The following is a 22,310-nucleotide window of genomic DNA, read 5'->3' on the forward strand; positions in this document are numbered from 1 at the left end:
ATGTTCTGTGTTTGTGCTGTTTGTAATTTAGGGTACATTGTTTGTGCCGCCATGGGGATTGCTTTGTCCTTTCAGCTGTTTTTTCTTATTTCACAATGATAAACAAAAACGTTTCATGGTTTATAAAGGGACTTTTAATAGTGGGGCATTCAAACTTATGGGATATTCTCTGGTGTGTGCCTCTGTTTGCATCTGACACTCAGGGTTATGGTTTTTATGAGCACATGTAGGCACGTATGTGTTCTTTATTTTCTCATTTCATGCACAAAGCTGGGAGTACTCTGATGTCAATCGATGAGAACATGGAAAACTACAGCTCAGTGCCTTCTGGGCATATGATATGAAAAGATAGCTTTGTGTTGTTTATTTTCCATCTTCTTCCTCTGTTGAAATTTCATTTAACTCCCTGTTTTTTTCTATGCTTGTATACTGTTAAATCTCTGGGTCAAAGCTCTGCATAAGAGTTTGGGAGCATGTGCAGAATGCCTTGGCCATTTTTGGTTCACCTATGATATGAGGATACAAGAGAAAACTGATTCCCAACCACATAATTGAGGAATGTTTGTGTAAACTAGGGAAATTAGATTTATTGCAATTTCAGCAGGACTGAAATATTTACACATACGGTAAAAATCCACCTTCAGTTAGACTACTGCCATAAATATCTACAGTATTTCTTAAAATTATGTAAAAAAATACTCAAACCTATTCATTTTGCTGCAACTAGGGCTTTCAAAATGTTAAATATTCAAAATGACCAGAGCCCACTCAGCTCATCGCTCACACCACTACACAACATCAACGATGCAGACACACCCACTTTAACAGTGAAGATAGTATTCCAAACAATTCTAGCCACACACCTCAATATTGGTATGCAAGAGTATATTTAGCCGACCAAAACTGCCAGTGAATAAAAGGCAAAGATTGGCTAATCTAATACTTAGTGGAGAAGCCTTTGTTTGCAATGACAGCTTCCAGACGCTTCTTGTATGTTTTAACTAATCGCCCACACTGCTCAGGTGTGATTTTGGCCCATTCCTCTACACAGATTGTCTTTAAATCTTGAATATTTTTTGGTGCCCTCTGGTGAACCCTTTTCTTTAGTTCTTTCCACAAATGTTCAATTGGATTTAAGTCAGGTGATTGACTAAGCCATTGATTTTCTGTTTTTGAAACCATTTGAGAGTCAACTTTGCCCTGTGCTTTGGATCGTTGTCCTGCTGGAAGGTCCAGCCACGTCTCATCTTCATCATCCTGGTGGATGGCAGCAGATTCATATCAAGAATTTCCCCGTACATGGCTCCATTCATTGCTCCGTCAATTATATGAAGTTTGCCAATACCATGAAATGAGAAACAACCCCATGCTATGATGCTTCCACCTCCAAACTTCACTGTTGGTTTAGTGTTTTTTTGGGTGTGTGCCATTGTGCAGTGCCATTTCTCCTCCAAACATGGTATGTAGTATGACAGCCGATAAGTTCAATTTTGGTCTGGTCTGACCAGACAACATTCTCCCAGTATTCTACAGGCTTGTCAAGATGCTGTTTAGCAAACTTTAAACCAGCTTCAACATGCCTTTTCTGGAGGAATGGAGTCTTGCGGTCTGAGCGTCCACAGAAGCCATGGCGGTGGAGTGCACTGCCTATTGTTTTCTCTGTAACAACTGTACCTGCTGCCTTCAAGTCTTTCTGGAGCACTTTCAGGGTGGTCCTTGGCTCGTTGAGTACTCTTCTGACTATCTTTCTGACTCCCTGGTCAGAAATCTTGCAAGGAGCTCCTGTGCGTGGTCTGTTGATGGTAAGGTGGTGCTTCTTCCACTTGTGAATAATGGCCCCAACGGTGCTGACTGGAATATTCAGGTGCTTTGATATAAGTCTGTAACCAGTTCCATTCTGATGCTGAGCAACAATCAGGTTGTGAATGTCTCCAGAGAGCTCTTTGCCTTTACCCATCATGAGGTGTGTTGTATTTAACTGCTTGGTGAAAAAACGACCTTTTTTATAGGACCATCAATTTGCCCAGCTGATGGTGGTTTGCACTAATTGGAAGTAAAAGTAATAATTACTGACAGATTTCAGGTGGTATGGTGCATTTCCTTGCCAAAGTATACAGCCTTTCCATGATGTGTTCAATACTTTTTCCTGTGTCATCGTACTGAATTCCACATAATTATGGACCTGAACATTGTGATTTCTTTTCATGTGTGGATTATTTGAGTTAATACCAATGTCTGGTAGAAATTTTGTTTGAATTGCAGCTTTGGAAATAAATGTGATGGGAAAAAAGTTGATGCGTTCAATACTTATTTTCCCTACTGTATAAGCTAATCTGACATTTAAATTAGTACTGGCTCTTTTTTTTAAAGTTATTTTTTTGGGTCTTTTTATGCCTTTAATGAGATAGAGGAGAGCAGTGGATAGAGTAGGCAACAGGGTGGAGAGTGGAGAGTGATATGCTGGAAAGAGGCCACAGACTGGAATCAAACCCTGGCCACTCGCACGAGGACAAACCTCATGGAGCGCGACCTAGACCACTAAGCCATCTGCGCTCCAACTGTTTTTACTTCAATCTGACAGGTTTATCCTAAATTTAATCTCTCCTTACAGATGATAAGTGCAGAATCTGTACAAGTAACACATATTTAGCATCAGGAGGTTTTTGATTTTTGTATCTAAAATCAGGCATGTTCTGGGGCATTGAGTGAAATTCAGTTCAGCACCATGTTATCACAGCAACCTTTAGTGATTATCTAGCTGTTATTAGGCTTTTGTTTATTAACCTTATTTGATATCTGGATAAAAGTGCAGACACTGCAAACAGCTAAAAGGAGGTAAAGTTCTCGGCTGGAGGTCCTTTATCACTTAACACTAGCTACAACAACCAAAAGTTAGCTGCTGCTTCAAGAGACTATCATGGACAGAGATACCGACAATGATAAATTGCTGCTAGTTTCATTCAATAACAATGCTGCTAAAGACAGACTTGAGACAAATCACTGTCAATTCTAAATGTGTAGGACAGCCAAGTGTTGATACGAGAGGTTACGCTCATTTGTCACTTGTTCTCCTGGTACAATAAATCTGCTTTCCCCATCTCTTTCTACGCTTATTCCATAATTTCTTTTCCAGCATCCATAGGAGAGAAGAGATTTGTGCTGACTGTCCGGGGCAGTTAAACAAGCGATGAGAAGGGAAGACAGGATGAGATGAAAGTGGGAGAAAAGATTGGCGCTCCTGTTTTTGCCGTTTCCTGGCCCAGCTGTTCTCAAGTGGAAGCATGCCAAGGTCTGATCTGACAGCGCTCTGAAATGGCTACAAGCCTGATTCATTACCCCCAAATCATCAATCACAGGCCTTAAATGTTTTCCCCTTTAGCCCCAACATCTGCTACCACACCGGCAAAACAGTCGACAAATAATGGCTTTGATTGCCTCAATTTTATCTTGGGTTCCTCGTGGAGGGAGAGAAAGAGGAGATCTGATGGCATTATTCAGGCGTCCGCTAAGGATTATTTTCTGAAGCAGTTCAGGACTGTCTCTGAGAGTTTTTTGGTCAGTTCGGGAAGAATTAGCTCAGTTTGAGGGTGAGATAAAGAGGTGTATCAGTCTGAGAATCACAGCAGGAGAATGTAAACCTCTGCACTAAAATTATGATGAGTATTTCCTCTGGTTAATCAGAGAACAGTGTAATTATGCCCTATAAAACAGAGGGGCTTCTCGTAAGTCGCTCTGCAGCCTTGTGAATAAGAGCAGAGCAGACTTACAGCCGACCTACAGGGAAATAAGTCGAGCTCTGACTGGAAGCATGACTCATTTTCTGCTCCACAAGTGTTAATGATGGGATGGCTGCCCACTTTGCCCCTCCTCTCCCATGCATCCTATTGGCACTGGAACAAAGAGAAACTCATGTAAATAGGGATCCTCAGTGCCAACCAGTAACATCTTTGCTGGCCTTGAATAACTCTGAATCCCTGAATGCTTTGGCACAGGCTCAAGAGCGAGATCCCCTCAGCTTTAAAATGCTTTAAACAAGAGGGCAAGTAACTTCACCTCCTGAACCGAGGGGGGACTGAGGAAGAAAAACTCAAAACTCAGAGGCTTGGTTCAGCATTCAAATACAAGTTGAGCGTTAACACGTCAAACGTGTGCTGGAGTTCCAGCAACAATAACAGAGAGCAACGGGGAGCCTGGATGGGATACAGGCAGAAAACAAGGACAGATGTCCATAAACTGAGGACGCTGCAGGAAATCTCTCTTATCTTTAAGACTGTTAGGCTCCATTTATCTCCCTCTTGTTACCAATCCAAAGCAGTGTTGACATTTGGTGACGGTCAGATTCATCAATTAGAGACATGTTTTAGAGGCCACATGTGATGAATAAACATTTATGGCTGTTTTTGATGGTAATTACTTTTGCAGTTTTTGCATAACAAGATGTGAAGGCCAGCTACACAACCAAAAGAGCAAGGCTGAAACACATCCTTCCAAAATTAAAATAACCATGTCCAACATCCAAAAGTGTTGATATAAAATGTGTTGGAGCAATTACAGTAAAATTACAGGAGTATAATTTGTTTATGTTTGACCAAAGGCGCCATAAGTATGATTTTTACCGCCTGGAAGCAGAAAATTACCACAATACATCTGTAGGAATGTTGACATGGCTGTTGATTACCACCTTTGACTGAGTGATTGCTTTACCAGGTGTTTGGATTTCTGACGTTCAGGCCTCACTTGCTGGCCTGTTCTCCAGTTTTGGAAAAAAAATGTACTCCAGCCTTTGACATATTGAGACACAACCAGTGTCTTAAACTCAAAACTCACATTGCTCTTCTAAAATATGATGCTGAAATGGTCATCACATGATGTATGTACTATTCAAACACAAGTGATGAAGCGGTATTCCTAAACTCTTGGCTTTATGTTCATTTTTTGTTCACTTGAGGGGAAAGGAGCATTTTACATTACATTTTATGTCACTTTTTCTGAAGAAATGTCAAAAATAACAATGTTTTGTGACAGTGCACAGAACCACAGTAAGTTTTAGGTGTAAGGAGATTTGTTTTGCCTCAGTTTCACTGTAAAAGAACAGTTACACAGAAAAAGAAACTAATTTTCTAGCAGATTCTTTGCCAATCAAGTACTCCCACGTTTGAGGACATAAAATCACATGGCAGTTTTCTTAAAGGATTATATTGCATGTCAGATCTTTTTCAGAGATTTGAAATCAGTCTATAAGAGGAGAAGAAAACAATTAATAATGCTTTACATTTTAAGGAGTATGAACATCACTTCTGATGACTGGAACAAGCCCTTCACCCAAGTCAGGGGAACTAACAGTCGGAGGCTTTTTCCTTACACATGATTTTAAGTTTTTTATTCCTTTTTTAATCAAAGACAGACTGTTAGTTCTTCTTTTTCTCCTACAAACAACTTGTCACATTCCGCTACTAAAAAACAGTTTGTGTGTTACTGGGGAGTCTCAGTTTCACTGTAAATAGTAAATAAAACAGAGGCCTCACCCTCCATAGCTTCAGCAGTATGAACCTGAAAGGAGACCAATTTTCTCTTTTCAATAATTCGTATAAAGAGCATGTTTTTGCTCTCCATACAGGTGGTTTTTCCTGCAAACATCAAAGCCTACTATAACATGATTAATCATTACCACTCATTCTACAAATGTACTAACAACCCACAACTTGAATTCCAATTCCCACCAACAGGTTCAAGGTTTTTTTATGTAGAGTTTGTGAGAAGAGAAAAAAGAAAGAACTACAGTGATGTAAAATCTATATTGATGTAAAGTATCACATCACTCAGTGACTTCACAAGGGGACAAGGCCATATTAACAAGGTGTTACATGACTGAGCAGGATTCTGCTTGCACCTGTGAAGACGTCCTGGCCCAGTCCAGGAGAACGACCATCCTTCCCGTTGTAGAGGTGCTGTGAGGAGGCTGAGCTCTGGAGGTGCTGCATGGAGAGACAGTCACTCAGGACATCCTGCTCCAGATGAGGACAGGGCCGGAGCTGTCAGTCACACAGAGAGGAAAAAACAGCAAATGTTTACAAGAACTGATGTTGAGTCATTTCAAGAGAACTACATCTGGTTTGCACGATTACACAACCAGAAGAACAAAAGACAGCTTCATTTTTGTCTATTTGTAGGTCCAGCCCAATGTGGGGTGTGTTTTCTCTTTTTGCAATAACACGATTGTAATGTTAATTTGAAGCAGTAACTCAGCAAATAAGAATACACTCTCAGTCAGGGGGAACCAAAGGGAAGATCATACGAAGATCATGACTCACTGAGTCATGCCTTGGCCTTGGACCTTGCGGGTAAGTGATCACTGTACCAACTCAGAGCCAACGCAAGATTGCTTCTGTTTCTCTCCCTGCCAACAGTAAAGAGGGCAACTAAAGACAGATTTCAGCAGGAGAGTCCATCACACGCCAGGGAGAAGAAACCTTAACCTGAGGAAACCTGTTTCAGTTAAAGACATGAGACAACCACCTTTTTGGATCAGAAGAGGAGTTGAATTCATCAGTGGACTATCAGCAATGAGCTGTAAATTCAAAACTAGGACTGGGTCAGAGATAATCAACAGAAATAGGTCAAGAAAGCAGTGTGTGATTCAGTGCTGTTCTCCAGAATCATGACTGTATAAAAGGTGAACCACGACACAATGTGAATGGCATCTGCTCCAGCTCTGATCTCAGATGAAGTTTTGAGGAAAGACTTAAGAGTAGTGTAGTGAGAAAGAGTAGTGTACATGATCTGCTGCAGTAGATTTAATATTTGTTTGGAAAAGCCTGATACAGGTCATCCACTTGTTCCACAGACCTCACTTTAATGTCCACATAAAAGTCAGTACAAAATATATCGTAAACCATTTTTCTAATTTAAAATATATTTTATCATTTAATGAAACACTTGGCAGGTTTCAGACCAGACAAGGTGACGTCTGTCTTATTTGAATCTCATTTATTTTTTTTACTTTCAGTGTTTCAGCAGTATGAACTCATGACAATGTATTCTCACTTTGTCACCTCCTGTTTTCATCCAGTCCTTTATTTACAACATGTTTTTCACCTTAAGCATAGATTGTTGCTTGGTGTGCTCATGTTATTTTTAATTAACTTTCTGCTTACATAAAACACCTTTTCATATATTATTGTTTCTTGGAGTTCTAAATGTTACTGTTTTTTGTGTCTCTTTAAAACAGTTCATCTCAAACTCTGTGATGCAGTGAGGGCCTGTGTCCACTAACAGCGGATTTGCCGTGGCAGTGACTATCTTCTATTCAACACTTATTAAGTTTAGCGTAGCGTCTTAGGTCTCAGTTTTTGTTTTTTAGGTCCCTCTGGAAAAATAAACTATTTGAAGAACACTGTTCTCATCAATATTACTTCTGCAACATCAACCGATCAAAGAGGGGCGGGACCTCTGATCTGTGCAGACAGGGAAAGTCACAACAGTCGTTTTATTAAAGGTAAAATTTACATGTCTAGAGATGATACACTTAAGGACAACTTTCACCAAAGAGCTGAAATTGACATTATCTGTGCTGCAAGCACAAAATTGATGTTAGTGGACACAGGCCCTAAATCTGCTCAACTTTATATTAAAAACAGACTCAGTTTAAACCAAAGACTTTCAGGGAAAAATAACTTGTTTTCATTTAAGTCACTGATCTGGGTTGTTTTTAGACTGAATATCTTGTAAAATACAACTGTTAAGTTCATATCTTATGATACCAAGATGCATATACAGTAAACCTGCCCAAGAGTGACTGAGACCAGTACAGCTTAAGTCTGTGTTCAACAGAACAGATCCAGTTACAGATGAGCTGGTCCATGTTGCTCAATAGAGTTTTTGTTTAATCAAAGTTATCGATACAACCATCTATTTCCCTGTGCCTGCCTGTTCATTGACAATTCCAGCCTTTGTCATTTGTGGAAAATAAATTCCATATTTCCATATTCTTGTTGGACTGCGTGTGCAAACATCATTCATCATTTTAACTGAAAACCACTCTTCCCTCCAATTACCTCCACAGAGTTTATCCACCTCAGTGACTTAGTGTGCAAATAAAAAACTTTATCTGTGCGTGACTCACAATCCTCAAGACCCTCTGCCAGTGAAATCAAATATGATTGAACAACTCACTGTTGTTTTATTCCACAGTTTCACAGCTGGCATCATGTACGTTATGATTTCACACTTAGATATTGTATGTCAGTAAATGTGTATGGGCATGTTCTCCTGGGGATCCTTATGAGAGCCCTGCAAAACATTCATCACATGTAATTGGGGCTCTGTTTTCCCCACAGCGACACTCCTAACAGTTTTTCTCGGGACCGCTCCAAGAGTGGAGTCAGAACGTTTGTTTGACATTTGTCCATAACATCTGGCCACTGGGGGATTCCACAGTACAGCTTATTAACAATGCTACAAGCACACATGTGTTTCCCTTTACAACGCTAGGCGAAGGAACACATCATCCAGCCTGCCACTATCCAGCCCCTTCCACAACAATGAGCCCTTTCTCTGTTATTTACCCACTTCCAGTCAGGGAAAGAATCAGCTTTTGACCATGAACATGATGAAATGTGGTCAAACCTGATCTATTGTTGGGAAAAGACGTCCTTCTCCCCCCACCCCCGGCCTCCCAACCCCTCAATTAAGTCACTAGATTGATCTGTGAATAACGCACATCAGAGCAAGACAGATTACATATAGTGGTCTGTTTGTGAAACCTTTAGCTCTGATGTATGGGCTTGAAATAGAGTCATGCACAGTAGCTTTTGAGAGGGAATAGCAGACGAAGCCACCCACACATTAATCTGTCCACAAGGAATTGTATGGACCACTGCAAAGGAAAGACAGAGGATCATATTAGAAATCCATATTAGGTCAATTTAAAAATCCTCTTATCTAAAGACAGAAGATATTTAGTTCAGTTTCACTGATTTGATGCTCAAAATTACTTCAAAAAAACAAAAACAAAAAGGAAGACACAGGAGTATAATTACTACATTTCAAAATAAGGGGCAGACATATTCATTCTGTAATATTGGTACTTAAAAGAATCTCAATTGGTATTAATACCATAAAAAATGAGTGTGAACATTAGCATTATTATTTTTTTTAATTATGTAAATTAGAACTTATTATCATGTTTGTTTACAAACTAAGCCACCGTAAAAGAAACCACCTGCTGATAGGGATGGGTACCAAATTAGGCACTTTTATAGGTCCCGACTAAAGTCTGCCAAATGCACTGCGTATCGATTCACGTAGAATCAAAAGGTACCATGTTTAGGTACCTAAATGTATCCTTGTGACTGTGAGAGAGTGGAAGAGTAAGAAGCAATTTTCCACGCTGAACATGAACAGAGCAGTACATGGATGTATACTGAAAAAAATATATATTAAATAAAAAAAATACATTCTATTATTAAACAAATTGATATTTTTTACCATATAAACACAAAAAAGTACAAAAATTGGTACTGTTGAGTACCGATACTGATTGCCGGGTACCGGGCATCGATACTGTTTCGTTTCAAATGTGAAAAGTACCCATCCCCACCTGCTGACCCCTCTTGGCAACGGCTTTGTGTGTGGGTGGGGGTAGGGTAGAGGGTATTTGTAACAAACAGATGTATACAATGTGCTATTGCTGATTTTGTTTGTAAAATAAAAACTGAAAGTCAATAAAACATCTAAGGCTAGCATCTTCCATTAATAGTTGGGACCATATATGTAAAGCTTTGCATTGTGTATTTTAATGTGACCCTCGGTCTTACCTTTCTACGCACCTGCTGCTCTTTGGCTGAGTGGATCTTCACATGTTTGCGTAGTGAGCTGGGATCTGTGTATCGCTTGGTGCAGCCTGGGATCTGACATGCGTAGGGTTTCTGAGGGAAAGAGAGCATCACATTAAATTTTCCAAATGTGAAATACAATTAAATGCACTTTTCAGCAAAGAGACGAAGGAGATACGAGTGTTAGCAAAACGTGTTAGTGGGCAAAATAATTCAGCTAAGACTGAAGCCCATAAAAGTAGAGGCAAAGAGAGAGTCCTACCTTTCTGCTGAGAGTGACAGTTTGAAGAAAGAGTGGGAGAAAAAAGCATGGAAAGAGAAAAAAGAAAATGTTTATTATAAAACTCACTGAAGACTGTATTTCAGTGTAAAATTACCTGCTTGAAAAGGGTTTAAATTCAGGACTCCAAATGTGGCTTATGTTACGTTTCTCTTGCTGATGTTCATTTTACGATTCAGTCATAACTAAATCCCCCTTTGTGTATTGATTTCAGTTGTGCATGAAAATTTAAATAGCTGGCTATGACCAAAAACACTAATGTTTAAGAAATATAATGAGTCATGCTAGGTTCGATTGGTATCAAGGAAGCAAGAGCATATCTGATTATGACTTAGCTGACTGGATGTGGATGAATTAGAGGAGCAGACATGTCATCCGTTAAATAACGGCACTTTCACAGAGTTTCCTTATCGTTTCACATTCTTCCTCATAACCAAGCAAATATAGCCTATAAGCCAGCTGATTGAGGGATTTTTCCCCTCACGGTAATTTTTCTTTCATCCTCAGGAATACGGGACGGCCATTAAAGTGTAAGTGGATACACGTCTTTATTAGCTCTGCCTCCATACCTCGACCTGCTCTGTAAATAAGCCATTGTTATTGCAGGACGCTTACTGTGCCACTCATCCCCGCTGTGTTTGTTTTGCCAAGCAACTCGCCCAATACAGTACAGAACCTTAAGTAAAGAAATCAAGCACAACTTCTGTGTAGAATAAATATCATTAAGTTTGAAAATAATTTTCCCCCAAAGTGTTTTTGGGCAGCCACGGTGACTGCATTTGCTGGGTGTTAATGTGAAGCCGTAAGCATCGAGGTCCCAGATTAGCTGTATCATTTGTCCTACTGTGGAAAGAGAGGGCGGTGGAAGAAAATCCTCAAACGATACAATAACACAGACCCGCATTCAAAACTACACTGAAGTAAAAGTTCTGAATGATTTACTCTTTCATGCCGTGAAAGCAATGGTAGCCGGCCAACACAGAAACACAGGGGGGACATATTCTGGAAATAAAAATATTATTAAAATACTACCAAAAGGGAGATCGCTGTCAATTACAGGCTGGCTGAAAGTGGTGAATTTGATCCTTTACAGATTAATAAAAAATACTCCTCACGGCCATAAAGTGGATTTCTGCCAAAGTTTTATTCTGTCTTTTCCAGGAAATGCCTGCAGAGCCTGAAACTAACAAACTTCTGTTCTTGAAATTATTTTACAATGTCTTCAATATTTAATATTAACTTCCTGAAAAATATTTTGAAGGGGTTATTAAAAGCTTTTTAGTCATTATCCAGAAATTAAATAAAAAACAAAAAATGAACTCAGATTTTTTTTGCAATTTTTAGATTAGGCCAGGATTTCTAAGGAAGGTCAGCATTGAATTAACTGTTGAAATGTGGAAAAAAATCTTGAAAAAGTATTTCTGTTTCGTTCATGCACAGCACTTGAATCCCCGATAAATTAGCCCAAGAGTCCAATAAAGTTTATCACATGGAATATTGTAGTACATTTAGTATCATATATCTAAATCTAATCATATCTTACAGTCTTGTACTGCACCAAATATTAACAATGCTTGTAAATTAACAAGAAGCATTCAGGTTTTAATGGTTGATAAGATAAGAAATGACTGAAAATGATAGTTAAAAAAAAAGATTAAATAAGTAGTCTAAACCATTTTATAATACATCCTTAGAGAAAAAACATCTTGTTTACTCCGTGGCTGTGTTTGCGTGTGCATGGTGATAAAGTGAGGCATTGGTGGGGGTTACTGAGACATGACGAAAGGCAGCGATGGCTGACTCAACCTTTCCTTTCCTCTCTGCAGGTCAGAGAAACAGGCGAAGCTCTGTGTAAGTTTGCAGCTCCAATCCAAGTTTGAAGCAGCCCAAAGCTGCGACTCGGCCTAATGGAAGTGATCATTTAATGATCTGTGGCATGTCACTGCTGGTGTACAGAGAGGGAGAGTGCCACCCTACCCTCTGACTGACGGTCCACTGAAGCCTGACACTGTCAAGATGTGGACACAGGCAGTGAGACTTGGATGGGAGTGCAGATTTTTAATGCAGGAGTAGAAGTAAAGAGGGGATATAGTGTGAGCATTTAGCACTAGCCAGTAACTTCTAACCCTGACTTTAGGATTTATTTTCATCTGAACTGGTTTACTTGTCATTTATAATCTTTAATGTCATGCAGGCATCTTTCCCGAAACACGGTGACCACCCAGCATTTTGAAGTATAGGCCTGTGACTTGTTAAACATTAATCTACCCAGGAGAGACATTTGGAGGTCATTCAGAGCAGCAACTTAGTTTCCTGACCGTGTCCAGGTGAGTGCGCTGATGCTTGGCTCGATCGCTGGAGTTGCTGAAAGCTTTCTGGCAGCCAGGGTGCTGGCAAAGGTACGGCTTTTCTCCTGTGTGGCTCCTCAGGTGGATCTTCAGGTTCTCCAGACGTGAAAATGCTTTGTTGCAGCCCTCGAACTGTGGGGGAGGGAGAGAAGCATACACACACACACACACAGCCACAATCAGACAGGTATGCACAAAACCACACAAGGAAATAAACCAACACCCACTTGCATGCACGTGCACACGTAGAAAAAAGGAATCAATCAGTGTAACGCTGCTACAATGTGGGCTCTGTATACGTGTGTGTCTGTGACTCAGAGAGATGCTGTCCCACTCTTTCCCTAAGTCCCTTGATCACTGGCAGAGCTGGAGGAGTTTACTCTACACCACATACTCACCAGCTACGGAAAAGTAAGAGATGCTGAAAACATGGGTGGTATAATTGTGAGCACTTTTCCATGGCTTGAATTACGCGGCCAATCCAAAGACCTTTGTTGAAAACCACGTCCACTTGAAAGACAGCAGCATACGTGACAGTACACCTGCCTCGAGGCGGCCGCTGCTACGTCTAAATTGCAGGGGGAAACTGGAGTGTGCCGTACAGTTAATGGGCTGTAATGCATAGCATGAGATAAGTGCTCCGCAGCGAGCTGTATGGTGCATTAGACTGACAAGTGACAGTGACAGTAAACAAACTCGTATCTGATCCAGCTCGGCCCATTTGATCCAAAGCACTCAGCCAATGAACACCACAGATTTGTTAACAAGTGAATGATTCATGAGGCCTCTCGAGTATCCACTCCTGCTCTTGGGCAGAAAACACAGCTGATTGGTTGATGAGGTTCATGTCAAGACCCCGTACAGGAGCTGCTGTGTAAAGAGTCACAAAGTGTATGGGTGAACTGTATAGTTTGGCTCGATGACACTCACATCTACTTGAGCTTAATCTGGTTTAAGTATTCTGCAGCACGATGACATCAATATGCAGAGACTGAACTGTCAAGAAGAAGAACAGGAGCATGAGGGGAGGTCAAGTTTGCGTTCCTAGACTCTACAGCCCATCTGCCTCACTAGGTCTTTAGATGTATGGTATGCAGATACTTAATGTTACTCATATAATTCTTTGATTTTTTTATTTTAAGTAAATAAACATCAAGAATTTTTATCTCCAAAGCACATGTGTGCCACCTAACCAGCTCCTTTGGCCGTAGCTGAGTCTAACTAACAGGCCCCTTGGCAGGTTATTGTTGGGGGGACAATATAAACAATCTAATTTGAAAATGCCAAACTCATCAATTTAGGACAGGGTCGCATCATAAACAGAAATAGAGATGTCAAAGATACTCTGCTCTCTTATCCCAAACATGCACACTACACATTTTGGTTCACTGGCAGCAGGGTATAAAAAATACTCCATGAATCACCTGAAGGGACCAATTTTCACACGAGACAAGTTTGATTATACCAGGGCTGTTATGTGCATTTTTGAGAGACATTCCTGTTGAAAAAGACTTGAGCTTTACAGCACTAAGGTAACCATAAAATCTAAAGGTGAACAAAAGTATGGACCAGGTCCAAAACCAGCTATTTCTTCTGACTGTTAGGAGGTGCAAATAACCTCTAAGCTGACTAGAAACTCCTGTAGTGTTTTGTTCTATTTTGAAAGAAAACATACATTTTAAAATATAAGGTTGAAAAAATCATGATTGTATAAGCTATTTACACAGAAGAATATTCATACTTAATTTTCTGAGTTAAAAGATAAATTAAGCTCTCAACCCAAACAGACAATCTCTCATTTAGGACACTTCTTACACTATAATGCCCACCCCATATTGATTTGGGTACAGCTTTAAGGAGTTGGTGACTTTGGTCAGGCTCAGCTCAGGCTCTCAGCTCAAACTTCAAACTTCAACTTTATTGTCCCCTGAGGAAAATTTGCAGGCAAAAAAACCCCACAAAAACACAGAAAACACAGTCACATCCAGATACCACACTTAAATAAACAAGTGCACAAGTACTCTGAAGGACAATCGAAGGCAGCACCATCATTACAGAACAATTGCATGATGACTGTCACCCTCAAAACCATGAATTTGGTTGTGTAACGGCTCATTCTGATCTACTGGACAGTGAAGTACCACTAGAATCAGCTCATATGGCCTTCTTCAAAGATATGAGCAGATGTAGACCATCTGAAGTCTATCAAAGCTGGAATAGTGACAGAAAACAAGTGAGAGCGTTTATAAGGAGTGATTCAGACACAGGGATATTCACCAAATACAGCTGGGATGGAGAATCCAATGACCAGTGCGATGAGGACTTTAACATCTGTACATGGAGGCCTTGCTCTACCATGTGAATTAAACAGCACTGCTTTTTGTTGACAGTTTTAAGAATCATTCTAATGTTAATTCAGAAAATACACAAGTTTATTTATTTTGCTTTAGCCAAGTAGCTGAAAGTCAACCAGGGTTTAAATCTTACCCAAATCTAAGGCTCTAAACTCATGTCACAACTTAAAACCTTAAAAACATTAAATATCTTTCTGGTCAGTACAGTCCACAGAGTGTTGGTTTGAAGTAGAAATTCACAATTATGGCAAGTTTGACGACTCTTTTGTTCTCCCTGATCTACTCTGATTACCTGGTAAATGACGGAGGAGAGTTAATAATCTTTATAAGAGCAAACTACTCATCAAAACTGAACAGGAAATTGTCTCAGGTAAATAGACACCCCAACATTAAAAGTAAGATTTAACATCTAACTACTATGACAGAAAATTAAAAAAAGATAAAAAAATAAAAAAAACAATATTTAGATGTAAATTTCAATTCTATTGTTTGATTCATGTTCCATCTGTTCAGATAAAAGAGGCCGGATTCATGGCCTATACCGAAGCCAGCCACCAGAGGGAGCTCCAAACACTTTGGATTCACAATCAGCAAACACTTATGTTGTCCTTGGTCATTCTGAACTCTTGTCCCAGTTTCACTGCCCATCCACAGTCCTGTACTCTAAATGAAGGCATTAAAAGTCCCAAGATATTGGAGACAATTATGTTTTCTTTTATACATGCTTTTCTTTTTTTCAAATATACATTTGGGATAATTTAAACAATATTAAAGTAATTTAACAATCAAAAATGAGTACAAGGAAACAAAGAACTATACACAAAACTTCAAACCTGTATGAAAAACTGGAAAGTAAGGGGACACTTGTTCAGGGTAAAACATGGAGCAACTATTTTAAGATCAGGACCCTGAAGTGAACATTTTAATGTTGGGGTATTTCTTTTAAAAACACTGGCTAATCCAAGCTTTAACGTCAAATCAAACTAATTTCTTGTAAAGGCTCAAGCTGACCTCATGGATGAGCTGCTGTCAACCTGCTACAGCCTCTACTGTCCATTGTAGGCTGACCTTTAGTGAAGCCTGCTGACAACAGGTCGGGTTACGGCTTAGAAGAGAGTGACTCCATTCTTCTAATGGGTCTCCAGCTTCATCTAGGCTCACTATAGTCATCCTCCTCCTCCTCTTCCTCTCCTTCATTCACTCAGACAGCACAGGCAGGGCCTTCTATTCACTGAGGCTCCATTTAATACAGACGAAACCTAAGCCAGGCATGGTGGAGCCGTGTTGGGTGACCAGGATGATCTGTGGGTGTGTGTTTGTGCAGCTCAGTGAGAGTGTTTTAATCTCTGAGATTATAGATACTGGGCACACAGATCTGCATGCAGGTTAGAAAACCTTTAGATCTTAGGCTCGAAACAAAAAAGTCCCTCTGACATGAGCAGATGAGTTAATAATTTTATCTGAGGTAGTGAAGACAATTGGAAACTAGGTTAAGGAAACATGAGTGGATGTGACCCTACATCAATGTATAAAAATAAAAGAAAAAAAAGTTTTCAAGAAAAACAAAAAAGCTTAACCTTAAGTAAACAGTCTAAAGTCAGAAATCTGTTTAAGATAATTTTAACTGACAGTTTGGAGCTGATCATGATTATCTCTGGACGTGTATGCTGAGTGGAGAGAGTGAAGCTGAGACACATTCAGGAGCAATGCATGATACAGAGGCTGACTTCTAAACCAGACATGAAAAGAAATAAGAGTAAAAAATCTTTGATTCATCAGCACACACATATTCTGTCTAGACTTCAGCTTTCAACCGTGGAAAAATGTCTCCAAGAGTTCACATTTTACAGTGTTGTACAGCGGAAACATATTATTCTAAAGTCATGCCAATCAAATGTTTCGGATGGAAACGAGAGCTGCAGCGAGGGTGGGAAAGTTTAATAAAAATCTCAGAGCAGAGGGAACATCCACACTGCCGTACCAGTCATGACAGACATGGCCCATGCTGGCTGCTGAAATACGGCGCCGGGCGTTTGAGTTTGGAAAACAAACACAGCTATTATTGACGTGCCAAATGTGTGTATTTATGTATAGGGGAATAATCACTCTTTCATTGCTTTCTTTTCCGCAATACAAATTTGAGGCTAAATTATAGTAACGGGTCCGTGGAGGAAAGCGTGTTAATCGTGTAGAGCGTATTATTACTCTGACGGCTGAGAATGAGGCTCTCCTGCCTGCTGCGAAACCAACAGGCACTGCCACCTCCAGGCATGGATACTACCCAGAGCCCTGTATGAAAAATTTTATGCTTCAATAAGATGTAGAAGTTTCGCCAATATGCCGGTTAAAATTACTTCATTTGGTGATTTCATGGGTTGTCAGAAAACCTTCTTGTGATTGTGAGATGCAGTGCTGGGCTGTTAAACTCCAGCAGTCAGGTGAGGAACAAGGTGACCCATAGCTCTCACTCTTCCAAGTTTTTAGGACCCAAACTGCTTAGAGTTAAAAATAAAATTAGCCTTAAAATGTAATATAAGGACCTTAAATAAGCACATATGTGAGTAGGTCTCTTGTGCGTCTCATGAGAAGTTGCCTCAAATATAAACAGTTTAGGAGGTAATGAGCTTATATACATTAAAGTGGTGTAAACACAGAGTTCTGGTGGCTCAAGCTTGTGACACAGCATTGACTTCACCTTTGATATTATCTGTAAAAACAGTTTAGACAGCGCTAATCACATTAATTGCTTTAAACATATTTAGTTTTCCTCTATGAGACCTTCATCTAAGGTAAACCAGCAGATCACCACAAGAGGGGGAGCGACACTGGCAGCATGGATGAGAGATTTGAGCCTGTTTTGACACCGTCTCACCCTTCGGTGGTTGGGCTTCGGTAGCTTGGTAAACATTCAGGATGACAGCGGGGTCCTGACATGGCTGAAGGGGGCGAGAGCAGCTTGAAAAGGGTGGACGGGCAGCTGATCACAACAGACAGATTATGGGCCCAGCATGCGGGCAGAGTGGAGGAGCGGCCAGCCTGAGGCCTTCATGGGAAATGACTCCTGACTGGCAGGGAAAAGGCCTAACAGTGTTGTGGCTAAAAGGCAGCAGTGTACGGGCCTCCTCACATGCAGCGGCTCATTAGCAACATGCTGGAGCAGAGGATGATGGAAACAAAACGGCTGTTATGGAGCAGCGTCAGGGGCAAATGTGTCTGCTGACTTACAGGACAGACACTAGATTAAAAGATTGAGTACTGAGCAATGTAACGTTGAAATGATGTGTATTCAACACAATTTTTGACGTCCAAATCAGGTCTCCTGAAGGTTCAGAATAGAAGTTTTTATTACGTCTTTTTCGGACGTCGTATGGAGGTCAGATTAATGCCTAAAAAGCTCTACTAATGACGTATGAATGTTTGGATCCGTTTTGGATGTCTCACTGAAGTCTAGATTTGGTCTGCAAAAGACGTCCAAATGCTAAACTTCATTACAACGCCCAAAAAAGGTCAATTTTGCACATTGCTCTGACATCTAGGCATGGTCTACAACGGACCGACCCAATGCTGACGTGATCTTCATGTCTCTCTGACGTCCAATGTTTGGTCAGTAGGAGATAGGAGCGAAGGATTAGCTATGATCATCTGGGGCAGGGGTGGCCAACCTGCGGCTTGGGAGCCGCACCTGGCTCTTTGCCTCTCAGCGTGAGGCTCTTCGACCCATTCATAAAATAATATATATAGTGTCATGAGTAGTGGTGTGCCAATCAATCTAAAATATTGATATGCTGATGCCAACGTTGGGATCAGTGTTGATCAATGTTTGGGTGTACACATTGATACTTAAGTTTCAGTTTCTCTTCTCTAGAAGAAATTTATACACGCTTACAAACACAATAAATCTTACTTTGAACGATGGAAATGTATTAATTTTCATTTTATGTCATTTCGTTTATGTGTGAGAGGAAGTGTGTTTGTAAGACCCCATGCGTGACGTGGCTCTCTGTAGTACCATGGTCATTTTTGTGGCTCTTGGTCTCTGACTGTTTGGCCACCCCTGATCTGGGGAGTCTTTTTTTTCTGCTGAATAATCTGCTCTAGAATAACCTAGATATTTTCATACATTAAACAAAGTCTAAATCTGAAAATACAGCAAACATCAAAAAGGATAATGAAGAATGGTAAACCATCTTTCTTTTTTTTACTTTTTTTTTACAAAAATAAAACTTTAAGTGTGTTGGTTTCAAGATCCAGGTAGGTTGGGATAGCTGTGATCCTGAAACACAGGATAATTCTACACCAGTATCTCATCCAATTTTTCATCAAAAAAAGAAACTCATGAATACCTGATTTTTGATAGAAAAACTGTGGATTTACAAATCTGTATCAATCTTTCCCAGATTAAATCATGTCAAACAGCCTGGGTCTCAACAGACCTTGGGTCTTCACTCCTGATGGTCAAACCCTTCTGGGGCCACTAAACCAACAAGAGGAACCCCCTGAGAAACTCTGTGGCCATGGGCAGTAACTGAAGATCAGGCTTCTGACTAATGATGAGGACATGAGAGTCAATCGCTCAGTCACTTATTAGCATGAAATTCACTATTACTCATGTTCAGACAGGGGCCCCCATAAAAGACCCAGGTTCTGGGAGACTAACAGCCTCCATAGTTCCTCCACAGTAAATACTTTTACCAAATACATCCAGGCTCCTTCACAGCCAAGCTGTGCAGACACGATGAAGAGCTCTGGTGGCAAAAGAAAGCCCTGCCAAATAAAACATGTTACAAAGTGCCAATGCTCACAAGCAGCCTGTATAACTTTATGAGCATTAAAAAAAGGGTTTGAGGGGAATGAGTTGGTTTATCACAAGGTGTCTTTCTCTGCCCTGACCAACGAGGAAAACCACCAACACTTCAGGATCTGTTCAGAGGGGAGGCTGCGGAGCGGAGTGGCCCGGCTGCGGATGAGGAGGAACATGTGCGTTTAATCTGCCTGCTTCCAAATGCCCTGTGGCAACCACAGCAAAGAGCAGCAAAACGTAAATGGATGAAATTATATCCATATGATTCAACGAGACAGCTAAGGAGAGGCAGGTTTCTCATGCACTTCGTCAGGATACAAAATTAAATACAGGTTGGCTAAAACATTCACATTACATAGTTTACATATATCATTTCCACTGCAAAGCAGGATCCTTTTTAGCAGCCAGCCTCATCTTTACCTCATCACACAATCTAAGATAGCGAGTGGTGCTTTTCACAGTTTACTCCTGGCAAATGCAGATTAATTATTTCACTCTAATTGCTTTTTTTCTTGGCATTTAGTCTTTTCTAAAAGTTTCCTTCACTCTGCTGACGCTTTGGGAAGCTGGGATTTATGAGTGCTGGGATATGAGTCCATAGACCAAACAACCCAAAGCCAGGGAGTGTTGTCCAGATGCGAATGAACAAGCGAGCAGACCAAGAGCTCAGCCGATAAATTGGTGGGAGGAAGTAGTCATGTAAATGACTAAAGAAATTGTTCTTAACAGCCATTTTGCACTCATGCCTGAATAGTTTGGGGGCCAGATTAAAAACTTTGTGGATGGCACAACAGGAAGCATTTCTATGATGACTAAATGAGGCTGCTCACATAATGAGCCGGCCCAGCTGTTGGGTTCCTCTCGCACACTGTTTGCTGAAGATTGAGGAGGAAGTGCCGTGATGGATCTGAACCCCTGCTCCTGCGGTGGAGGCCTGGCACCAGGCGAGCCTGGCTGCACAACAACATATTGAGGCTTCATGGAAGCACTTAACCTGCTGTGATTCAGAGGCCTTCATTCAGACGTCCACCAGCTCTGCAGACCTGCATCAGATTAGAGAGCTAAGATGTGATTTCCTCTCCAAGCAGGCAGCCTGGGGTTTACCGGTTCACCAGGTTGAGGGAAAAAGGAAAACAGGGTCACGTTCTCAAAGAGATGAAGCGGACTGACAGGGAACAGGATACGGTTTGTGTCTTATCATGCAGCGTTAGCAGAGAGGCAAACCCACTTCCAATTTAATACCTCTGTTGCCCAAACATATTAAATTTTCTTTCTGGGCAAAGGATTGAAGTGTCGAGATTTTCACACAGATGTATTTAACACTCAACTGTAAGAGCATGGGTCAGATGAACAGTATCCTTTGAAACAGACTCGTGTTGTGAACGTATCACTGGCTTCATCTCTCTCTGAGCACATTCTCGGCCTCTTGAAATATATTTTCCACCATGACTGCACTAAAGCAGGAATGCACTGTTTGCCTGGTACTTGTCCTGCTCTGCATGAAAACAGTGTTAAACTTTTTAGCTTTCTGTTAGCAGCCCAGAAATAACAAATGAATTCCTATTTCTTTAAGAGTCAGGCTGGACCGAAGAGTTCAACTGCAAACTTTGTTCAGCCCAGTAAGCAACTTGAACCTTAACCTCTTTTATGTGGATATCTTAGGTTTATTTATTAAGCTACTTCCTCGGCGTCACTTGTTTTCTTTCTTTCCCTTACAATAGCTTTGTGCTGATCACCCTCATTATACATGTAAGGGTCTTTAGTTTTATTGAGTAGTGAGTGACAGAAAAGTCAGTGACTGACAAAGTAAGATCTCCAGAGCTTAAAAAGCTATAAAAATATTCAAAATGGGGTTCAATAAGCTCAGCTACAGTAGGGAAAATAAGTATTGAACGTGTCAACTTTTTTCTCATTACATTTATTTCCAAGCTTCAGTTCAAACGAAATTTTTTACCAGACATTTGTATTACTCAAATAATCCACACATGAAAAGAAATCACAATGATCAGGTCCATAAATAATGATTATGTGGAATTAAGTACAATAACACAGGAAAAAAGTATTGAACACACCATGGAAAGGCTGTATACTTTGGCAAGGAAATGCACCATACCACCTGAAATCTGTCAGTAATTATTACTTGAACTTCCATTTAGTGCAAACCAACATCAGCTGGGCCAGAGCAAATTGATGGTCCTATAAAAAAGGTCGTTTTTTCACCAAGCAGTTAAATACCACACACCTCATGATGGGTAAAGGCAAAGAGATCTCTGAAGACATTCACAACCTGATTGTTGCTCAGCATCAGAATGGAACTGGTCACAGACTTATATCAAAGCACCTGAATATTCCAGTCAGCACCGTTGGGGCAATTATTCACAAGTGGAAGAAGCACCACCTTACCATCAACAGGCCACGCTCAGGAGCTCCTTGCAAGATTTCTGACCAGGGAGTCAAAAAGATAGTCAGAAGAGTACTCAACGAGCCAAGGACCACCCTGAAAGTGCCCCAGAAAGACTTGGAGGCAGCAGGTACAATTGTTACAGAGAAAACAATTGGCAATGCACTCCATCGCCATGGCCTCTATGGACGCTCAGCCCGCAAGACTCCATTCCTCAAGAAAAGGCATGTTGAAGCTCGTTTAAAGTTTGCTAATCAGCATCTTGACAAGCCTGTAGAATACTGGGAGAATGT

At 40.6% G+C, this 22,310-nt stretch overlaps 1 protein-coding gene across 1 annotated transcript in view; it reads right to left on the minus strand.

The window, feature by feature from the left end:
• Nucleotides 1-22,310, minus strand: part of glis1b (GLIS family zinc finger 1b) — an 89,749-nt gene that overhangs the window by 14,452 nt on the left and 52,987 nt on the right. The window contains exons 6-8 of the mRNA XM_074668223.1: nucleotides 12,432-12,593; nucleotides 9,816-9,926; nucleotides 5,891-6,032 (exon numbers count right to left, since the gene is read on the minus strand). Of these exons, the coding sequence (XP_074524324.1) occupies nucleotides 5,891-6,032; nucleotides 9,816-9,926; nucleotides 12,432-12,593 (415 nt within the window). The remainder of the gene's footprint in view (nucleotides 1-5,890; nucleotides 6,033-9,815; nucleotides 9,927-12,431; nucleotides 12,594-22,310) is intronic.

Source organism: Halichoeres trimaculatus, unplaced genomic scaffold (genome assembly GCF_033239565.1).
Source record: "Halichoeres trimaculatus isolate MK-OKI-2021-1 unplaced genomic scaffold, fHalTri1.1 fHalTri1_scaffold_4, whole genome shotgun sequence".
In the NCBI taxonomy this organism is placed as follows: Eukaryota; Metazoa; Chordata; class Actinopteri; order Labriformes; family Labridae; genus Halichoeres; species Halichoeres trimaculatus.